Source organism: Cebus imitator, unplaced genomic scaffold (genome assembly GCF_001604975.1).
Source record: "Cebus imitator isolate Cc_AM_T3 unplaced genomic scaffold, Cebus_imitator-1.0 Scaffold130, whole genome shotgun sequence".
NCBI classification, from domain to species: Eukaryota; Metazoa; Chordata; class Mammalia; order Primates; family Cebidae; genus Cebus; species Cebus imitator.
The window spans coordinates 564674-587996 of NW_016107445.1; the positions used below are offsets into that span (position 1 = coordinate 564674).

At 35.7% G+C, this 23323-nt stretch overlaps 1 protein-coding gene across 1 annotated transcript in view; it reads left to right on the forward strand.

Moving 5' to 3' along the window:
• Positions 1 to 17400, forward strand: part of SERINC1 (serine incorporator 1) — a 21800-nt gene extending 4400 nt beyond the window's left edge. Inside the window, exons 2-10 of the mRNA XM_017541037.1 lie at positions 3323 to 3484; positions 5339 to 5508; positions 6362 to 6441; positions 7068 to 7205; positions 8916 to 9085; positions 9219 to 9309; positions 13707 to 13851; positions 13962 to 14192; positions 15566 to 17400. Of these exons, the coding sequence (XP_017396526.1) occupies positions 3323 to 3484; positions 5339 to 5508; positions 6362 to 6441; positions 7068 to 7205; positions 8916 to 9085; positions 9219 to 9309; positions 13707 to 13851; positions 13962 to 14192; positions 15566 to 15701 (1323 nt within the window). The 3' untranslated portion in view covers positions 15702 to 17400. The remainder of the gene's footprint in view (positions 1 to 3322; positions 3485 to 5338; positions 5509 to 6361; positions 6442 to 7067; positions 7206 to 8915; positions 9086 to 9218; positions 9310 to 13706; positions 13852 to 13961; positions 14193 to 15565) is intronic.
• Positions 17401 to 23323: the final 5923 nt, after the last annotated feature.

The following is a 23323-nucleotide window of genomic DNA, read 5'->3' on the forward strand; positions in this document are numbered from 1 at the left end:
GCTGGGATTACAGGCACGCGCCACCATGCCCAGCTAATTTTTTTTTTTTTGTATTTTTAGTAGAGACGGGGTTTCACCATGTTGACCAGGATGGTGTCGATCTCTTCGCCTTGTGATCCACCCGCCTCGGCCTCCCACAGTGCTGGGATTACAGGCTTGAGCCACCAAGCCCGGCCTCATTTTAGCTGTTCTAATGTGCATATAATAGTATCTCTGATTTTAATGTACATTTCCTTAATGGTTAATCATTTTGAGCACTTTTTCTTGGCGTATTTGCTATCTATATGTCTTTGATTAAAGTATCTGTTTAAATATTTTGCCCATTTTTTAACTGAGCTATTTGTTTTCTTATTACTGAGTTTTGAGAATTCCTTTTGTATTCTGGTTGGAAATGATTTATCACATACCTGACTTGCAAATATTTTCAAGTTTATGGCTTGCTTTTTCATTCTCTCAGCAGTGTGTTTAAAAGAGTAAAAGTTCCTAATTTTGATGAGGCCCAATTCACTTTTTTTCTTTGTGAGTCATGTCTTTTTGTATGGTATCTAGAAAGTCTTAATTTTTATATATAGTTTGTGGCTTAAGGTTAACTTTTTTAAAAAAGTATGAATATCCAGTTTTTTCAGCACCATTTATTAAAATGATTATCCTTTCCATATTGAATTGCTTTGGCATCTTTGTCAAAAATCCTTTGATCATATTTGCATGAGTCTATTTCCAAACTTTGTTGTGTTCTCCATAGTGTGTCCAGCCTTTTCCCTATATCACTCTGTTTTAATTACTGTCACTTTATGCTAGTCTTAAAATCAGGCAGTGTGTCTTCCAGCTTTGCATTCTTTCAGACTTGTTTGAGCTATTCTAGTGTTTTTGCCTTTTTATATAAATTTTTGAAGCAGCTAATTTATTTCTGTAAATCTGATGCTGGGATCGTAATTGGAATTGGGTTGAATCTATAGATAAGTTAGAAAAGAACTGATGTCTTGAAAATAATTGTCTTCCAATCCATGAGCTCTGTATATTTTGCCATTCATTGAGATCTTTGATTTCTTTCACCAATGTTTTGTATTGTTTGAGATCTTGTATGTTTTGTTAGATTTATAACTATTTTCTTTCTGTTTTCCATTGTTATTAATACACAGAAACGTGATTGATTTGTGTATATTGACCTTTTATCATGTGACCTTATTAAACTGATGAGTTAGTTCTAGTTGCATTTTGTAGGTTCTTTGTGGGGATTTTTATTATTTTTTTGTTTTGTTTTGTTGTCATCCAGGCTGGAGTGCAGTGGCACTATGATATCTCACTGTATCTTTCAACTCCTAGGCTCAAATGGTCCTCCTGTCTCAGCTTCCCAAATTGCTGAGATTACAGCAATTCACATTTTGGATCATTTCCATTCTTACATCTTCAGATTCATTGTTAATCTTTTCTTCTGTCTTGTCTATATTTAGGGCTTATTTTGTCATCTGGAGAAGTATGTTATGGGTCTTAATTTTAAATTATCTTCTATGTCTGTCCATAACATGATGGAGTTTTCCTCTGCCTCCTTGAGCATGTGAAATATATTCGCAATAATAATACTACAGTGCCCTATTTACAAATGAACTCAGTTATCTGTATCATTTCTAGGTTGGTAGTGACTGATTGATCCTCATTATAGGTTGTATTTTTTTGGTTTTTTGCATGACTGCTAATTTTTTGTTAGCTACCCAGTGTTAATTTTTCCTTGATCAGTGCTGGATATACTTTTATTTTCAAGAAAGTATTCGTGGGTTTTTTCCTTTGACTTGGGTGATTTTACTTAGAGACAATGTGATCTTTTTGTTGTTTGCCTTGAGGTTTCATTAAGTGCAACTAGTGCAACCTTTCATTTGCTGGCTGATTTTTCTTGGGTCTTAATGGCCTTCTGATGTCTCTACCCAATGCCTCATGGATTATAAAGTTTTTCACTTCTGAGTGGTTAAATTTCCAGACCCTCCCTGCAGTGGACATTCTCCCCAGGCAGAAACAAGAGCCAGTTATAGGGCTCCCATTGTCTCTTCACAGAAATTACTGCCTTACCTTGCCCTGTTGTTCATTTTGTGAAAAACTTATTTTTTCCGTAATTTAAGGCAGGAGGATAAGTCTGGTCACAGTTTCTGCATCTTGACCTGAATGTAAAGTAATTATCCCAAGCCTTTTTTCATCAGTAATTTTGTTTTTACCTATGTTTTGTTTCTTGATAGTGATTAGTTAATTCTGTTTTTTCCCTTCTCATTTCTTTAGCCCTTTAATTTCCACTTTCCATTGTGTTCTGTGCTTATGTCATTTTTGAGTTCTCCTTTTTTATTTTTTAAATCTTTTTGTTATTTTTCTATAGCTCAAGTGAAATACTGTTAGGGAATTTCCTTTTCTTACTGGATTATATTTATTTCAGACTGAATTATCCATATGCCTTATATTTTCTTCATTCCTTTTTTTTTGGAGAGGAGATGTTTATGTTTAATTTTTGCTAAAGTATGTTTACGTAGTTACCATGACATTTATTTCTGTCTTGTGGAAGTTTAATATAAAGCAACTTTGTTCTTACTGTGTGTTGGTTGCTGTAGTGGTCTAGCTTCTACAGCATTCCCTCACTGTGGTATCTAACTCTCTTTTCCCCTAGAGCTATAATTCTAGGGCTGCATATCCTGGTCCATCCGTCTGACGTCTTAGCCCAGGTTATGGTATTATGAAAAATACTTACTCTATGGCTTTCTGAGATATTGTTAGATACACTGTACCAGTGCTCCTCTCTCCTGGACAGGAAGATATTCCATTCCCTTGGGGGCATAATGGCATAATGCTAGTTTAGTGTGGTGGTCACTGGAGAAAGTTAGCTAGCCCCAGTTGTATTATTATCCTTTTTGCCTGACTCTGGTTGTAGTTTTTTGTTATTATTGCTGTCACCAGGTCAAAAGAAGGAAAAGATAGGGCTATCAGTTAACTTTTTTTCCCCTCCGTGGATGTATTTGAGAATCCTCAGAATTTTGTGTATTCATTAGTATAGTATCTGGGGGCTAAAGGGCAGGGGCTGGAGGTGGGCTTAGCAAAAGCTGTGCTATGAATATTCCATTTATTTTTCTTCTCTGAACTTTGGTTACTGCTGATGATTTTCCCCTCTTTTTGTTTTAGTTGATTTATTTGTTTTACTTGGCATAGAGTCCAAGGGCTTGTTTGTCTTTACGCCTTCTTAGAAGCTTCTAAATTCTGTGGTATGTAATTTATATAAACCAGATAGAACATCAATTTTCATTGTATCATTTTAAGATACACTGATTTTTAATAATATTCTTTTTCCTAGATACCATGTTTGTGTGGAAGTGCCCCGTGTTTGCTGTGCCGATGCTGTCCTAGTGGAAACAACTCCACTGTAACTAGATTGATCTATGCCCTTTTCTTGCTTGTTGGAGTATGTGTAGCTTGTGTAATGTTGATACCAGGAATGGAGGAACAACTGAATAAGGTTAGCCTTGTTTCTTATTTATTAACTGAAGCTATAGTGTATATATGTATATGTATAAAACTGATTTGGGGATATTGTAAACAGAATAATATAGAATAAGATAATATGTAATCCTAGTTGTGGTAGTTCATAATCTTTTAGGAAAGACAAAGATAATATAAGTTAACTTGTTAAGTTCTATGATGGTGGTACAGAAAATATACTGTGGTAATACACAGAAAGAAGTATAATTCTAACCAGATGTCAGAGTGAGTCTCATGGAAAAAAGGATGTTCTAAGAATGATTAGAACTAACATATACGGAGATTGAAAAATAGAAAGCATAATGGGTATAAAAGAGCTTTTCAAGCAAAGTATCTGTACTTTAGGAAGATTAATTTTACAATTAATAAAGTATAAAAGTTAAGCAATTAAATATGGTGGCTATTGCAGTGGTATAATAAAGAAGAGAATAGAGGACCTGAAATAAGATTTTCTGGATGTAGAATTAACTAAGCCTGGTACTGAAATATTGGCAGTGATGGAATCATAAATCAACCAGGTTCTGATCCTAGAAAACTGGGAGGAAAGTATTGCCATTAGCCCAGAAAGAAAAATTTTAAAAGAGTATCAGGTTGTGGAAAGAGATGGGGAACATAAAATCAATTTAGTTTCTAACATGTTGACTTGGAGATATTGCATCATGCACATGTACTATATATATATGTATGTCTTAGTTCAGACAGCTATAACAAGAATATCATAGGCTGGGTGACTTAAGACAACAAAAATTTCTCAGTTTGGGAAGCTTAAAGTCTGAGATCAGGGTGCTAGTATGGTCAGTTCTGGTCAGAGTCTTATTCCCGATTTACACATGGCTGTCTTCTCACATTGTTGAGAGAAAGCAGCAGCAGTTTTCTTCTGTCTGTTCTTATAAAGGCATTAATCCCATCCTGAGGGCTCTACCCTCATGATTTAATTACTACCTAAAGGCCTATCTCCCACTGTCCTCCCACTGAAAGTTAGGGTTTCAGCATTAATTTTGGGTAGACACAAACATGAAGTTCATAATAATGTAGAGCAGTAAGTAGAAAACATGAATGAATTTAAAAGAGAAACCAGAGCTAGAGACTGCCTTGAGGATAAAAATAGAATGTCGAAACCATGGCAGCATACGCTGAAGATCATTCAGAGTGAGCAGACCTAGAACTTTGCCAAAATCTGTTAATTAAGGGAGCTGGTGGAGAAAGGAAAACCTGGTTCCATGATCCTAGAACACTGGGAGGAAGGGATACTAGAAAAGAACAAAGAAAATATACAGGCTATAGGAAGAAAATTTTAAGAATGACAGGGATAGTGTCTGTATAAAAGTGGGATTAAGGAATGTGATTAAGCAGTAGCCTTTGTATTTGAAAACCAGTACATGACTACTGTCCTGAAAAAGCAGATTTTTTAGAGTGCTGGGACTGGAAGGAGTAGGAGGAAATGATTTATTTTTGTATATATGAATAATAGATGTATTAATAGTTCTGAACAGTTGTCTCAGAAATAGCATTTACACGACTAAAACAAGTATATCATGCTATTCAAGTAGAATGCAAGTTTTAAAAATGTAGAATAAATCTGTAACTCAAAATATACATCCAGCATAGAGTTGGTATTGTAGTTTATTATTTGATCACATGGGTATTTATGTCTTTTTTCCCCCACTATATCCAGTCAATATGTGTCAGACTCATCTTGAGTACATATTCATCATAAATTGTAAAGCAAATTCCAGTTTTCTAAACCTTTATTTAAGCTATTCAATTACATAGAATTTTTAGTTTTACTTAATGAAAAAATTATGGATTCTAAACTCTTTTGTTTTTCTAGATTCCTGGATTTTGTGAGAATGAGAAAGGTGTTGTCCCTTGTAATATTTTGGTTGGCTATAAAGCTGTATATCGTTTGTGCTTTGGTTTGGCTATGTTCTATCTTCTTCTCTCTTTACTAATGATCAAAGTGAAGAGTAGCAGTGATCCTAGAGCTGCAGTGCACAATGGGTAAGTTTTCAAATAAACTTCAATATAAAAGCCTGGGTAGCCACACCAGTCCCCAACCCAAATACTATTACATAAAGTTAACAGTATTTAAGTGCTGATGTGAAGTCAATAAATCTTACGTCTTATGATAAAGGAGAAAGGAAATGAAGATATTTTCTGAATACAAGTGTATACTACATACATGCGTGAACATGTTTTTGACAAAAGGAGGAAATACTACAATTACAGTCCTTGTTTCTGCAGCTGATCACATGTTCGTAGCTGGTATTGATGACTGCCTTCTTCTGCTACCCATTCTGTATTTTCTTTGCCTTCAGCAAGCACATCAGCCGGTCATGTTTTTTTTCCTGGTGGAGTGACCCAGTGACCTCCATGAGCCCCTACTTTAACTGGAGGACCACAGTGATGTTTTGGGTCCCCTGGAATCAACATCAGCTCAGAGCCAGCGTCCAGTAGTCCCTGAAGTGTCTGATCATTTCCCTTTTTTTTTCAGCCGTTTGTTATGATGCTTCCTCTAGCACTATCTGGGCTTTAACATTTTGACTTGCCTTTGTTATCATACTTTTCTTTGCTTTGTTCTTTCCAGTTGGAAAGATTATATAAGCATGGATTCATAGTAATGGTTAATTTCACTCTCTGTCCAAACTAAGTTATCTAAATAGGATGATGACCTCATTTTGTAGTTACAAATATGGCTACACTCCAGATCATCATAATGTCCTTGGAAAGAAGTAGAAAAGTAGAACATTCACATGATGTGTAGCTATTTGGTAAGATGCAGTTAAATGATTTCATATATGAGAATATTTGATGAATGTTTATTAGTAAAAAATTATATTTCTTTTTGTTTTAGATTTTGGTTCTTTAAATTTGCTGCAGCAATTGCAATTATTATTGGGGCATTCTTCATTCCAGAAGGAACTTTTACAACTGGTAAGAAATCTTTTTTAAGTTGATGTTGATATTTATTTTATTTTATTTTATTTTTAATTTTTTTTGAGACAGAGTCTTGCTCTGTCGCCCAAACTGGAGTGCAGTGGCGCGATCCTGGCTTACTGCAACCTCTGCCTCCCAGGTTCAAGTGATTCTCTGGCCTCAGCTTCCCAAAGAGCTGGGATTACAGGTGTGCGTCCCCACACCCAGCTAATTTTTCTATTTTTAGTGGAGATGGGGTTTCACCATATTTGCCAGGATGGTCTCCATCTCTTGACTTCGTGATCTGCCTCAGCCTCCCAAAGTACTGGGATTACAGGTGTGAGCCACCACGCTTGGCCTGTTATAGATATTTTATAAAGGAATCTGAAATAATTACCTGGAACTATAATAAATAATTACCTGGAACTATAACTCTAGTTGTCTTTTGGGGTAGGAGGGTGAGTGGGTGGGGTATGTGTGTGTGTGTGTGTGTGTGTGTGTGTGTGTGTGTGTGTTTCCCCAGTTGGCAAAATCAAGATGTTCATATAAAATTTTATTTTCCTTTTTGTGTACTGTGGTTGTAAAAGGAAACAATAAAAATCAAACTAACCAATCACTTATGTATGCTTTTTGTCCCTTTTCAGTGTGGTTTTATGTAGGCATGGCAGGTGCCTTTTGTTTCATCCTCATACAACTAGTCTTACTTATTGATTTTGCACATTCATGGAATGAATCATGGGTTGAAAAAATGGAAGAAGGAAACTCGAGATGTTGGTATGCAGGTAAGCTTTCATCGCAGAACAACTTCAGTATAGTTGCACTTTGAAGTCGAGAATAGATATGTAGACTAGGGAAATCACTTAGGATTTTTATGGTCTGATTTTCTATGAAGTGGTTTTTAATTTAAACTTTGTGAGTGTCAATATGTCACATTGTATCAGCAACTTAGTGAGCAGATCTTTTAGCAGATTAAGTGGGAATGTAACCCAAAGAACCAGGAAAGTATCCAAAAGAACCTGAATAGCTAAAATAAATGTTCCAAAGCATATTACTGAAAGCATGTGCACTTCATAGCCTAATTTTCTAATCTGCAGTGGGTTAAAAGTAAAATATTAAAGGGAAGAGGACTGCTAGTAATAGATAAACCCACAGTGATACATTTCATAAACAGCAAGTAAAGCAACTCAGGGATACATTTTGTGCAAGTATAAAGGATGCTTTTATGTGCATCAATAACAAAGGAATTCCTATAGTAATGTAATTAATGATTATTTATAATGACGAGGTTGAATCCTATAGGATTATACTTTGAAACAGAGATCACAATTCAGATGCTTACAGGGCCAAACAAAAATGAGGGAATGGGAAGACTAAGTTTAAATGCATAAGCTTTGTGCAAATAGTAGGGACTACAATGAATTGGAGAGTGTGAATGCCTCATCTGAAGTGCATTGCTACTGCTCAGCTCCATTTATTAGGTGCTTTGTGGGAATGTCAACTCAGTATTGCTTGATTTTTCTAATTTTTTTCAAAAGAAGTCATAAATCTGGATTTTCATGCTAAATGACCTGCGTTTCAGCTAAAAAAAATTTAAATTGGAGTGCAAGCCAAATCCAGTGTGTCTGTTGGCCTAATATTCCTCTCACATAACTAATTTGTGGTGTTCGATCTCAGTGGTTCAAGTTAAAAAAAAATTGGTGCTCAAAGAAATGAGCTTTAGTCATTTTGGAAATTTCACTTACGTAGAATACCTTGTTCTCAAAATGCAAAGTCTAATGCAAGGGTTTCTGTCTCTTTTGTTCCCTGCTGTATCCCCAGGGCCTGGAACGTAGGCATTCAATAAATATTTGTTGGATGGATCCCCTGTCAGCAAGGCAAATCTACATAAATGCTTGTATATTAAGCACATATTAGCATAAAGGCTAAACAACTTGCGTATGTTGAAATTTACATAGAAAAAGCATAGGCTGACTTATTAAATAATAGTGACTTACCCTTGCATAATATGTATCTTTTAAGATTTTAGTTGTTGAGGAAAAGCATCATTGTTTTGAGGGCTTAACATTAACAATGAAAATAATTTTCTTAATACCCTTGTTTACAACTGAGTGATAGTGGTTCTTTAAAAACCCTAAGTAATATTCCTCTTATAGACTTACAGTTATTTTTTTTATTTTGAAAATAATGGCTAACATGTAAACATAGTTTGTAAACTCTAATATAGATATTAGTATTACATCATATTAGTTTCTTATTAACTTGCTGTCCTTGCAAATATATAATAGTGAGCTATGTGTAAAAACTAGAATTCTTCAGCAATAAAGGTCAGAATTAATTTTCTTTCCTGCTTTTATAACCTGTATAATGCTGACAGTGTTAGTTGCTTAAAATATATTTTTTGACTAAATGAGATTGATTATAAAACAGGTCCCACTTTTAATTCCTAGTATTTCTGATAAAAAGCTAATTATCCAATTATATTTCTTTCACAGCCTTGTTATCAGCTACAGCTCTGAATTATCTGCTGTCTTTAGTTGCTATCGTCCTGTTCTTTGTCTACTACACTCATCCAGCCAGTTGTTCAGAAAACAAGGCATTCATCAGTGTCAACATGCTCCTCTGCGTTGGTGCTTCTGTGATGTCTATACTGCCAAAAATTCAAGTATGCCCTTCATAGCATTAGGTTTTATGAAGCTTATACCTTTTTAAGTTTTAAAAAATCTAGAATGATATCAGAATATTTACCTGTGTTGCTTTAATATATATATATATTTATTTTATTTTATTTTTTGTAGGAATCACAACCAAGATCTGGTTTGTTACAGTCTTCAGTAATTACAGTCTACACAATGTATTTGACATGGTCGGCTATGACCAATGAACCAGGTGTGTTTTGTTGTTTGTATTATATGTTTCTAAAGGTTCTGCAGGTGTTGTTTTTCCAGAAATTATCTTTTTGTAAAATTAAGCTATATAAAAATTTGGCTTCTAGAGGAATAAAGTATGAAAAGTTCATCTTTGATGTATTACTGTTTTTTCACTTAGTTTCTTTCATCAATAACAAAATTATAAGTTTACACATATAGCTAAGAGAAATTGTGAGTTCTATTTCAGAGCACCACAGTAAAACAAACATCACAGTAAAGCAAGTCATAGGAATTTTTTGGTTTCTCATTGCATATAAAACTTTGCTTATCTCATACTGTAGTTTGTTAAGTGTTATGTCTAGAAAAACAATGTACATTCCTTAATTTGAAAGTACTTGATTTCTAAAAAATGCTAACAGTAATCTGAGCCTTTAGCAAGTTGTAATCTGTTTGCTGGTAGGGGGTCTTGCCTCTATGTTGATGGCTGCTGACTGAACAGGGTATTGGTTGCTGCAGGTTGGGGTGGCTGTTTTAATATCCTTAAACTAAGACAACAGTGAAGTTTACCACACTGATTGACTCTTCCTTTCACAAAATATTTCTTTGTAGCATATGATGCTGTTCGATAGCATTTTACCTAGAGTAGAATTTTCTTCCAAATTGAAGTCAATCCTCTTCAACCCTGCTGCTGCTTTAATAAGTTTGTGTAATATTCTAACTCCTTTATTGTCATTTCAATAATATTCATAGCATCTTATCAGGAGTAAATTCCATCTCAAGAAACTACTTTGCACATCTATAAGAAGCAAATCCTCATCATTCAGGTTTCATAATGAAATTGTAGCAATTCAGTCACATCTTCAGGTTCCACTACTAAGTCTAGTTCTCTTGCTCTTTCTACCATATTGGTAGCTACTTCCTCCACTAAAGTCTTGAACTCCTCAAAGTCATCCATGAGGGTTAGAATCAACTTCTTTCAAACTCCTGCTAATGTTGATATTTTGACATTTCCTATGAATCATGAATGTGCTTAATAGCATCTAGAATGGTGAATCCTTTCCGGAAGTTTTTCAGTTTACTTTGCCCACCCAGATCCATCAGAGGAATTACTCTCTATGGCAGCTATAGCCTGTAGCCTTACAAAATATATTTCTAAAATTATAAGATTTAAATGTTGAAATTACTTGTTTTTCCATGGGCTGCAAAATAAATACGTTAGCAGACATGAAAATATTAATCTACCTATACATCTCTATCAGAGCTTTTGGGTGACCCAGGTTCATTCTCAGGGAGTAGTAATATTTTGAAAGGATCTTTCTTTTGGCAGTGAGTCCCAGCAGTGTGCTTAAAATATTCCATAACCCATACTTTGAACAGATGTGCTGTCATCTAAGCTTTTTTCTATTCACAGAGAGGCTGAATAGACTTAGCCTAATTCTTTAAGGGCCCTAGGATTTTTGGATGGTAAATGAACATTGGCTTTCTCTTAAAATCACTATCTGCATTAACCCCTAACAAGAGAGTCAGCCTTTCCTTTTAAGCTTTGAAGCTACACATTGACTGGCTTCTTTATAGCTATGAAAGTCCTAGATGATATCTTCTTCCAATAGAAGTCTATTTTGTCTTTATTGAAAATCTGTTGTTTGGTATAGCTACTCTTTTTTTGAGATAGAGTTTCGCTCTTGTTGCCTAGGCTGGAGTACATTGGCACAATCCCCACTCACTGCAACTTCCACTTCCTGGGTTCAAGCGATTCTCCTGCCTCGGCCTCCTCAGTAGCTGGGATTACAGGCCTGTGCCACCATGCCCAGTTGATTTTGTATTTTTAGTAGAGATGGGGTTTCACCATGTTAGTCAGGCTGGTCTTGAACTTCTGATTTCAGGTGATCCACCCGCCTTGGCCTCCCAAAATGCTGAGATCATAGGCGTGAACCAAAATGCCCAGCTGGTGTGACTACTTTCATTGTTTTTGTTGGCTAGATCTTCAGGATAATGTCCTGCAGCTTCTACATCGACACTTACTGGTTCACCTTATACTTTTATGTTATGGAAACAGTTTCTTTCCTTAAACCTCAAGAACTAACCCCATCTAGTTTCAGACTTTTTTCTGCAGCTTCCTTATCTCTCTCAGCCTCAGTAGACTTGAAGCAAGAGATGGGGCCTTGCTCTGCATTAGGCTTTGGCTTAAGGGAATGGTGTGGCTTGTTTGATCTTCTATACAGGTCAGTAAAACTTTCTCCTCCATATCAGCGATAAAACTGCTTGGCTTTCTTACTTACCATTTGTGTGTTCATGTTCACTGGAGTAGCACTTTTAATATCCTTTAAGAACTTTTTCTTTTCTTTGCATACACAACTGATCTACTGGCACAGAAGGCCTAGCTTTTGACCTGTTTTAGTTTTTGACATAGTTTCCTTACTTAGCTTAATCATTTCTAGCTTTTGATTTAAAGTGAGAGAGGGGAGACTCTTTGACTTGAACAGTTAGAGCCCAATGCGGGGTTATTAACTGGCCTAATTTCAGTATGGTTGTATCATGAAATGGGCCCAAGGAGAGGGATAGAGACAAGAAAATGGGTGGTGAAGAGCAGCCAGCACACACACAATGTTTGTCGATTATTTCACCATATTATATGGATGCGATTTGTGGTGCCCCAAAGAATTACAATAGTAACATAATGGGTCACTGATGAGAGATCACCATAACAGATGTAATTAATAATAATGAAAAATTGTGAAATATCATGAGAATTACCAAAATGTGAAACAGATACAAAGTGAGCACATACTGTTAGAAAAAATGGAATAGACTTGTTTTATGCAGAGTTGACACAAACCTTCAATTTGTAAAAAGAACAATATCTGTGAAGTACTTAAATGCACAATAAAACAAGGTATATCTGTGTAAGAAATTGGGTGAAATTATAAGAAAGGTATCTAATTTGCATAGAGCATAAGATAGTTATATGTAGAAATAAATAAAAGGTCTTCAAATTCCTGTTGCTTCAATTGTGAACAGTGTAATTTTTTCACATTATTAAATTACTCTTTTAGTCTGTGACTACCTTACAGTTGAATTTGATAATTGAACTTTGTAATGCATCTTATTATAGGCTAGTTATATTGCATACCATGGGAATAGAAACCAACATATGTTGAAAGGAGACAAATTAGAATAGACATATAAAAATTATTATTTAAAGGAAGAAAATGATCTCTTTTCCTAAAAAAATTATCAGATGTTATATGAATCTCACTGAGTTTACAAACTGTAGATATTTTATCATAGGTACTTTATAACTTGGTGAAATATGGTTTGTTTTTTGTTTTTGTTTTGATATACTACAGAAAGATTTCATATTTTTATTCAGGTAAGTGATTAGAAAAAAAATTGTTAATAATTTGCTTCAGAGAAGGAAATGCCTTACCTAATTGGCTTTAAGATAAGAATTATTTTCCACACTTTGGGAGGCCGAGGTGGGCAGATCACGAGGTTAAGAGATCGAGACCATCCTGGCCAACATGGTGAAACCCCGCCTCACTAAAAATACAAAAAAATTAGCTGGGCGTGGTGGCGTGCGCCTGTGGTCCCAGCTACTCGGGAGGCTGAGGCAGGAGAATTGCTTGAACCCAGGAGGCAGAGGTTGCAGTGAGCTGAGGTCTCGCCACTGCACTCCAGCCTGGTGCCTGGTGACGGAGTGAGACTCTGTCTCAAAAAAAAATAAATAAAAGAATTATTTTCCTTGATTTATTTCATCCAATTAGGCTTTAAGATAAGTTTGACAGATCTGGCTTTGTGGGAGAAAAAGATGTATTTTGGATACTTTAATGAATATTTTACCAACCCTGCTTTCTTTGTCATAAAAGAATAAAACTGAATAAGCAGTAGGTCGTTATATCTTATTTGATAATTCCCACAAGGCATTTGCTGGAGACCTTATAACTGGATTTTGTGTAAGCCGTCTTGCTTTTTTAACAATGTGCTTTATCAAATTAATGAGCTTCATAAATTAGTATCATAATCTCACCATATGAGAGAAAAGCCAGTGCATTACGGTTTAGAATCTCTGAATTTTCTTTCTAAATCTACTAGAATTATGCTAACCTTAGGAAGGTCATCTGTATTTCACCTCTTTCCTGTGGTTAATGTAGAGGTAGTTTATTGCTCGGCTATTACATGTTGAAAATTAAATGATTTAACTTTTCCAGGTACTTCTATAAAATCAGAACAACTTCAGCGGTATTATTATTAATAAGTACAAATTGCCTTCAGTTATTTTTGTTATACTGATGCCTTTTCCAGCAAATTATTTTGAATTTGCAGGAGTATAGAGAGTTAAAAATAACCTTTTTTTTTTTTGCTCTCAAAAACATTTTTCAATATATTCTAACATTTTAATTTGGCTTTATGTTGCAGAAACAAATTGCAACCCAAGTCTACTAAGCATAATTGGCTACAATACAACAAGCACTGTTCCAAAGGAAGGGCAATCAGTCCAGTGGTGGCATGCCCAAGGAATTATAGGACTCATCCTCTTTCTGTTGTGTGTATTTTATTCCAGGTAGGAAAAACTGTGGATTTTTTTTTTAAACAAGAAGTCTGTTTATTTACGAATCATTTCTTTTAAAAATGTTCTTTTCTTTCTCTCCTCCTAAACTCTGTTTCTTGCAGCATCCGTACTTCAAACAATAGTCAGGTTAATAAACTGACTCTGACAAGTGATGAATCTACATTAATAGAAGATGGTGGAGCTAGAAGTGATGGATCACTGGAGGATGGTGATGATGTTCATCGAGCTATAGATAATGAAAGGGATGGTGTCACTTATAGTTACTCATTCTTTCACTTCATGCTTTTCCTGGCTTCACTTTATATCATGATGACCCTTACCAACTGGTACAGGTATTTATATTTCATGAAAACTCTGGATGTATGAATTTTGATGGCGTTTTTATGATTCTCTTGTGAAACCGTGATGTGATATGAAGTACTTTTTATCCTCTGATATGTTTCAAAATGTACAGCTAAATGAATAGTGAGATCAGCATGAGAAATGCAGTCTTTACTTCCTTGCATTAACAATAACACAGTCATTGAAATAGTTCCAAATCTTGGAGAGATTAAAATAAAAATTTTCATGAAACAAATACATTTTTTTTTACAAAAATGTATGTTGATAGTGGATCTAACATATTTATTTTTTTAATCCTGTAAACTTGTTCCCAACATAGTGAAGTAAAGGATACATCCTTTTTTTCTGTTTTGTTTGAACTGTCATTAAAAGCTCTGAAAATTTTTTAATTTCGGTGTGAATTCATTAATGCAGTTAGATTCTTAGAATTCTTACAAGCTACAATTTATGATTTTTTTAATCACTTCATACTTAATCCATAAATCTGTTTCTGTTAAGAGGAAGATAGCAATTTATAGTAGTTCATTTTTGAAAGTTTGGTTTTGTCCAAATGATTACTGAAAGATTTGGTCAAAGATTGAAATTGAACTATTTGGTTTGGGAAGTTCTGTTTTTAATAACATTTTAATGCATAATACCCATAAACAATTTGTAAGCAGGCTTTCAGTATCAGCAAAACATGGAGGAAAAAGTTTATTCTTTGTTGTATTTCTTTGAGTGCAGCCTTTACTGATTTTTATTATTGAAAATTAAATATATACATTTAATTCCGACACTGTAATGTATTAAGCTATAAGAATTCAGCTGGTTCTTAATTCAGATCCTTGGCTGTCAGATAATAGTAGATGTTAAAGCTTTATACCAGAAGGATTTTGGTATATTTTATTAACTGAAAAATCAGCTGACCTTGAGATAATAGTTCCTTCCCAGCCTCTTCTTTCTTTTTCTAAGGTAATGTCTCTGAGTTATATCAATCTCTTAATTCTGAGAAGGCAGGGGTGGGGGGAAATCAGGTGAGGAGTTCCATATACACCTTGAACAGTCTTATGTAATAGTGACATCTCATTTATCCAGAGGTCACATTGAGTTTCTCTAATAACATGGCAGAGATGTATAAAGTGCCTCTGAGATAATGCAAAATAACTATTTCAGAGACCTGTGTATTTTACTCCATTAAAGGAAATTACAGATTTTTACCTTCACGTCAGCAGTATGGAAAGAAAGGGAACAGATTAGATGCAACAACAGTATATCTCAAATAACTGTATACAAAGAACACTTCTGAATTAATGAAGTTTCTTCACTTGATGGCTGGTAATTCAACTCCCTTGCCTCTTTTTAATAATTTTCCCTGAAATTTTAGGTATGAACCTTCTCGTGAGATGAAAAGTCAGTGGACAGCTGTCTGGGTGAAAATCTCTTCCAGTTGGATTGGCATCGTGCTGTATGTTTGGACACTCGTGGCACCACTTGTTCTTACAAATCGTGATTTTGACTGAGTGGGATTCTAGCATGAAAGTCTCACTTTGATTATTGCTTATTTGAAACAGTATTCCCAACTTTTGTAAAGTTGTTTATGTTTGTGCTTCCCATGTAACTTCTCCAGTGTTCTGGCATGAATTAGATTTTACTGCTGGTCATTTTATTTGTTATTTTCTTGCCAAGTACGTTGATATGTGAAGTAGAATGAATTGCAAAGGGCAAGTGTTATGGATATGGTGATGAGTTAGTAAAAGTTGACATTATTGAGCTTCTTCTTTGCTCTGTACCAGTGAAATAAAGAGTAAAAACAAAATTGCGTGACTATTTTAAAATTATGTTAGATCTTAAGCTGTTTTAGGAAGCATTAAAGCAAATGTTTGGCTGCCTTTTGAAATAATTGATGTGTTGCCTGACAGGAGACTGCTAAGAACATGGCTTATTTTAAAATTGTATAAACAAGTCAAATGCCAGCTATCTAAAAAATCTTATCAGGTTTTCCCGTTGCTATGGAACATATACAGGTAGGGAGTGTTTAGTAGACAATACTGTAGGTTATGGATGGAGGTGTGGGTACTAAATTGAATAACGAGTAAATAATCTTCGTTGGGTAGAGATGGCCTTTGCCAACAAAGTGAACTGTTTTGGTTGTTTTAAACTCATGCAAAAGTATGGGTTAAGTGGAGATGTTTGGGACTCTGAAGGATTTAGACAAGGTTTTAAGAAGCATAATCATGGGTTATAAGGAAGTGTTTGAAAGTCAGTTCTAGGCCAGCATGGTAGCTCACCCCTGTAATCCCAGCACTTTGGGAGGCTGAGGTAGGTGGATTACTTGACCCTAGGAATTTGACACCAGCCTGGGCAACGTGGCGAAACCCCGCTTCTACAAAAAATACCAAAAAACAAGCTGGGGTTGGTAGCATGTGCCTGTGGTCCCAGCTACTGAGGAGGCTGAGGTGTGGGGTATTGCTTGAGCCCAGGAAGCCAAAGGTTGCAGTGAGCCAAAGTCACGCCACTGCACTCCGGCCTGAGCAACAGAGTAAGACCCTGTCTCAAAAAAACATTGAAAATCAAAGGTGGTAAAATTTTTGACAGAGTAGGAAGTAACTGCAAAATACCAGGCTTTAGTAGGTATACAAAATGTAGTCCAGTTCTCATTTTAAAAACTGAAGACACTGAAGTCCAGGCTTAAATAGCTCAAATAGCTAATTAGTGGCAAAGCTGGGAAATTTCAAGTCTGCCAATAATAGTATTCTCTCTGACATTTAAAAATAATTTCTATTCAAAATACATGCTTAATTGATTTTACACCTCATTACTGGTGAATAATTTATGTGATGTGGATTGCTGGTGTCCAGCATGACTCACAGACAGGTCAGAAGAATGATAGAATGATTTAGAATAAACTTCTGCTTATAGTATACTACACAGTTCAAAAGATGTTTAAAATGCTTTTGTATTTACTGCTATGTAATTGAAATATATAGATTATTGTAACCTTTCAACCTGAAAATCAAGCGGTATGACAGTTTAGTTATTTGTATGTGTCACTAGTGTCTAATGAAGCTTTTAAAATCTACATTTTCTTCTTTAAAAGTATTTATTAATGTGAATGGAATATAACAATTTAGCTTAATTCCCCAACCTTATTCTGTGTGTATTGTATTCCACAATTTTGAATGGCTGTGTTTTACCTCTAAATAAATGAATTCAGAGAAAGTGTGTAGTGTACTGATTATTGAGCAACTTAACTTTAGGTGGCCATAATAACATTTAGAGCTCATTTCTTCCTATATAAAGAAGAACCTGGCACTAGAAAGTAACTGCCTGTTTTCTATCCTGATAATTGTTTAGAAGGTAGTTATTACCCTTTGGTTGTCTATAAGTGACCCCAGAAATAGGATCTCAAAGGTAAAGTGGCATTCTTTCCCTAAGAGTCTTCAGTACATGGATCAGTTTAGTTTGAAGAATATTAATACATTGAGTGGTTATTCTACATCTACTGTCTTCCAGCTGTTTCTCCTAGTTGCCAATTTTGATGCTGTCTTCTTTCGCTGATACTTCAGTATAAAAACTTCCCTTACTAAAAAACACAGTGTTTTTTAGGTTCATGCCTACTTTTACTGATAAAATACTCCAAGGTTCATACCTACTTTTACTGATAAAATACTCCAACTCAATGTTAGTTACTAAGCTTTAGAATATTTTATTCCATAATTCTTGTGAAATGGTCTTTCTCCAACATAAGCAGCACAATGAGCATTTTATCCCAGATAAAATCTTATGTTCACATAAAAACCTGTATATAAATGTTCATAGCACCTCTATTCATAACAGACAAAACTGGAAACAACCCAGATGTCCTTCAATGGATGAATGAATAAGCACACTGTGGTAAACGTATATCATAGAATACTACTTTAAAAAGGAATGAAATATTAGTACATGGAACAACTTGAATGCTGGTTTAAAAAAAAATCCAATCCCCAAAGATCACATATGATATAATTCCATTTCTATAGCATTTGTGTAATGATACAATTATAGAAATGGGGAACAGATTAATGGTGGTTTGGGGTCAGGGATGGGAGGGGAGCGAGAGATCTTTGTGGATCATGGATTGTGCCTTTGGTGTTGTATCTAAAATGCCACTGTAAAACACAAGACCATCTAAATTTTCTTCTCTGTCTTCTGGGAATTGTTTAATTTTACATTTAGTTCTGTGACCCATTTGAGTTAATTTTTGTTGAAGAGTGTAAAGTCTGTGTCTAGATTGATTGTTTTTACATGTGGATGTCCAGTTATTCCAACATCATTTGTTGAAAAAGACTATTTTTACCCCATCATATTGCCTTGTCTTTTTGCTAGACATCAGTTGACTAAATATGACAGTTTCTGAACTCTGTTCTGTTTCATTATTTGTCTGTTCTTTTGCCAGTACCGCACTGTCTTGATTATTAAAGCTTTATATTAAATCTGGAGGATGAGTAGTATCATTTCTCCTTCAATGTTGGTTTTCTCCTTCAATATTGTGTTTGCTATTCTAGGTTGTTTGCCTCTACATATAAACTTTAAAATCAGTTTATCAAATGTCCACAACATATTGCTGGGATTTGGGTTGGGATTATATTGAATCTATAGCTCAGGTTGAGAAGAACTGACATCTTGACAATATTGAGTCTTCCTATCCATGAATGTAAAATATTTCTCCATTTATTTGGATCTTTGATTTCTTTCATCAGGTTTGTAGTTTTCCTCATATAGGTCTTACCTATATTTTCTTAATTTTTACCAAAATATTTCATATTTTGGGGTGCTAATATAAATGGCATTGGGTTTTAATTTCAAATTTGACTTGCCTATTACTGTTATATAAGAAAGCAGTTTACTTTCATATAATACCTTGTATGCTGCAACCTTGCTATAATCTCATGTAGGTTCAGGAGATTTTTAATCAATTCTTTTGGATTTTCTACATAAACATGTTATTGGCTAGCAGAGACAATATATCTCCTTTCCCAAGCAGTATACTTTTTATTTCCTCTTGTTTTATGGCACTAACTAGGACTTCCATTAGGATGGTGAAAAGAAACATCTTTGCCTTCCTCCTAATCTTAATAAGAAAGCTGCTAAATTTCTCACCATTAAATATGATGATAATGGTGGTTTTTTTTTTTTTTTTTTTTTTTTTTTTTTTTTTTTTTTTTTTTTTTTTTTTTTTTTTTTTTTTTTTTTTTTTTTTTTTTTTTGAGTCTCTGTCACCCTGGCTGAAGTGCAATGGCACTGTCTTGGCTCACTGCAACCTCTGCCTCCTGGGTTCAAGTAATTCTTCTGCCTCAGCCTCCAGAGTAGTGGGGATTACAGGAGCCTGCCACCATGCCTGGCTAATTTTTTTTTTGTATTTTTCATAGAGAGGGGGTTTCACCATGTTTGTCAGGCTAGTCTTGAACTCCTGACCTCAAGTGATCTGCCCATCTCAGCCTCCCAAAGTGCTTTGATTACTGGTGTGAGCCACCATGACTGGCATAGTTTACAGAGAATTTTTATCATGAATGGGTTTTGGATTTTGTCATATTTTTCTGGATCTACCGATGTGATATGATTTTTCCTTAGCTTTTTGGGGTGATAATTAGTTCATTTTCAATATTTCAACCAGACTTGCATACCTGGGATGAATCTCTCTTGGTCCTTGGTCCTAGTGTATAATTCTTGTACATTGTTGAATTGGATTTGCTAATACTTTAGAATTTTTACATTTATGTTAATGAAAGATACTGGTTGGTAGTTTTCTTGTAATATTTTTGTCTGGTTTTGAGTTTTAGGCCTCATAGAATGAGTTAGGGAGCATTCCTTCTGCTTCTACTTTCTGAAAGTTTCCACACAATTGGTATTGTTTTCGCCCATAAAAGTTTGGTAGAATTCACCAGTGGTCTAGCACTTCCTGTTTGGGAAGGTGATAGATTCAATTTTTAAAATAGATACAGGTGTATTCAGAATATCTATTTCTTGTATGAGTTTTGGCAGATTGTCTTTCAAGGACTTGGTCATGTAGGTTATCAAATTCCTTTATTACCCTTGTAATGTCCATGGGATCTGCAGTGAGATCACCTCTTTGATCTCTGATATTAATCTTTGTCTCTCTTAATCTGGCTTGACAAAGGTTCACCGATTTTATCAGTCTTTCAAAGACCGCTTTTGGTTTCATCAGTTTTCTCTGTTGACTTCCTGATTTTCTACCTGATGGATCTCTTTATTTCTGATACAGGACTGTTGATGTCTCCAACTACAATAGTGGATTTAATTTTTTCTGTTAATCCACTAATTTGCCATAAAGAAATACCTGAGACTGGGTAGTTTATAAAGTAAAAAGGCTTAACTGGTTCACAATTCTACAAGCTGTACAGGAAGCACGGTGCAAGGCATCAGCTCAGCTTCTGGTGAGGCTTCAAGTAACTTACAATGCTGGCAGAAGGCAACAGGGGACCTGGCATCTCACACAGTAAGAGCAAGAGAGAATGAGGGGGAAGATGCTACATTTAAGCATCCAGATATTGTGAGAACTCACTATCACAAGGACAGCACCAAGTGGATGGCACTAAAACATTCATGAAAAATCTGCCCCAATGATCTAGTTATCTCCCACCACGTCCCAACTCCCACATTGGGGATTATAATTCAACATGAGTTTTAGAGAAGCCCACATGCAAACTATATCATTCGCCCCCAGCCCCTCAAATCTCATGTTTTCACATTGCAAAATACAATCATCCTCTGCCAATATTCTCCCAAAAATCTCAATTCATTCCAGCATTACTCAAAATTACAAAGCCTTTCTGAGACAAGGCAAGTCTCTTCTACCTATAAGCCTTTAAAATTCAAACAAGTTATCTGCTCCCAAGTACAATGGGGGTGCAGGTATTGGATAAATATTACGATTCCAAAAAAGAGAAGCCAAAAATAAAGAGGCCCCATGCAATTCTGAAATACAACAGGGCAATCTTTTAAGTTTTAAATATCCTAAATAACCTTCTTTGACTCCATGTCTTACCATGTGCCTCACAAGGGCAAATTGGTATAAAGAGTGGGCTCCCAAAGCCTTGGGCAGCTCTGCCTCTGTGACTTTGCAGGGTAAAGGGCTGGAGTTTAGTGCTTGCACCTTCTCCAGGCACAAGGTGCAAGCTGCTGGAGGATCAACCATTTCTGCGGTCTGCAGGACAGTGGCTCCCTTTCCACAGCTCCACCGAGCAGTACCCCAGTGAGGACTCTGCGGGGCCTCCAACCCCGTATTTCCGCTCCATACTGGCTCTGTAGAGGTTCTCTGTGAGGGCTCCATCCCTGCAGCAGGCTTCTGCCTGATTATCCAGGCTTTCTCATATATCCTCTGAAATCTAAGTGGAGGCTGCCAAGCCTCCTTCACTTTTGCACTCTGCACACCGGCATACTTAACATGTGTAAGCCACCAAGACTTATGGCTTGTGCCCTACACAAGTGGCAGCCCAAGTCTTACTTGGGCCATTTAGAGCTGATGTAGCCAGATGGGCAGAGCTGTGGGGAGCAGTGTCCCAAGGCTAGGCAGCACCTTCTCTATGGCTGCTTTTAATTGTTTTCATTTCAACCTTGGAGACTCTTATGCCGATGTGTCTCAGGTAGGGTCTTCTTGTGTAGTATCTCCCAGGGCATTTCCTCAGTTTGAATGTTGGCCACTCAAATGAGGTTGGGAAAATTTCCATGAACAATATCTTGAAATATGTTTTCCAAGTTGCTTGCTTTCTTCCCCTTTCTTTCAGGAACACCAGTGAATCACACATTTGGTCTCCATTACAAAATCCCTTATTTCTTGGAGGTTTTCTTTATTCTTTATTTTTGTTTGAGTTAGTTCAGTGAACCAGTCTTTGAGCTCTCAGATTCTTTTCTCAGCTTGGTCTATTCTGCTGGTAATACTCATGATTGCATTATGAAATTTTTTTGTAGTGTCTTTTTCAGCTTTATTGGATCAGTTTGGTTCTTTCCTATAATGGCCATTTCTTCTATCAGTTCCTGTATCATTTTATTGTAATCCTCAGATTCCTTGGACTGGGTTTTGACTTCCTCCTGAATCTCTATTTTTGTTCCTATCCATATTCTGAATTCTGTCATTTCAGCCGTTTCAGCCTGGTTAAGAACCATTGCTGGAGCCCTAGGGTGGTTGATTGGAGGAAATAAGACTCTGGTTTTTCAAGTGTCTATATAGCAATGCTCCACTCTTCAGTCCCAATTTCTTATATTGGTATAAATACCTGAGGCTGTGTAATATATAAAGAGGAGGATTAATTGGCTTATGGTTCTGTAGGCTTTACAAGAAGCAGTCCCAGGCATCTGCTCAGCTTCTGGTGAGGCCTCAGAAAGTTTACAATAATGGTAGAAGGCAAAGGGTCGATATCTCACATAGTGAGAGTTGGAGCAAGAGAGAGTGAGGGAAGAAGCTATATACTTGTAAACAGCCAAACCTCACAAGGGCAGCATCAAGTGGATGAGTCTAAACCATGGGAAATCTGCCCCAGTGATGCTGTCACCCCCTAACAAGTTCCACCTCCAACACTGGAGATTACAATTCAACATGAAGGTTAGAGGGGTCAACATCCAAACTGTATCATTCTCCCTGCAGTGCTATCAGTTTTTGCCTCATGGATTCTGATCCTCTGATCATGGGTGCATACCTGTTAAGGACAGTTATGTCTTCTTGGAGAATGGGCCCCTTTATCATTTTGTACTACATCATTATCCCTGATGATTCTTGCTCTATAGTCTGCTATTCTATAATATAACTACTTCTTCATTTTGGTTAGTGTTGGCATGGCATATTTTTCTTCCTTTAATTTATATGTCTCTTTACATTTAAAGTGGGTTGCTTGTAACCAACATATAATTGGGTTTTGTTCTTTGATCTGCTTTGACAATGGTTTCTTTTTTAAACTGGCCCAGTCTTCCCATAGAATTATCTTTTAATTGGTACATTTATACCCTTGACCTTCAAAGTATTTATATATTTGGAAAAACATCTACTATAATGTTACTGTTTTTGATTTGCTGTCCTTGTTCTTTATTCCTATTTTTGCCTTCCATTCTTCTTGTGTTTTTGATGGTGTTGATTTGGCATTCTATT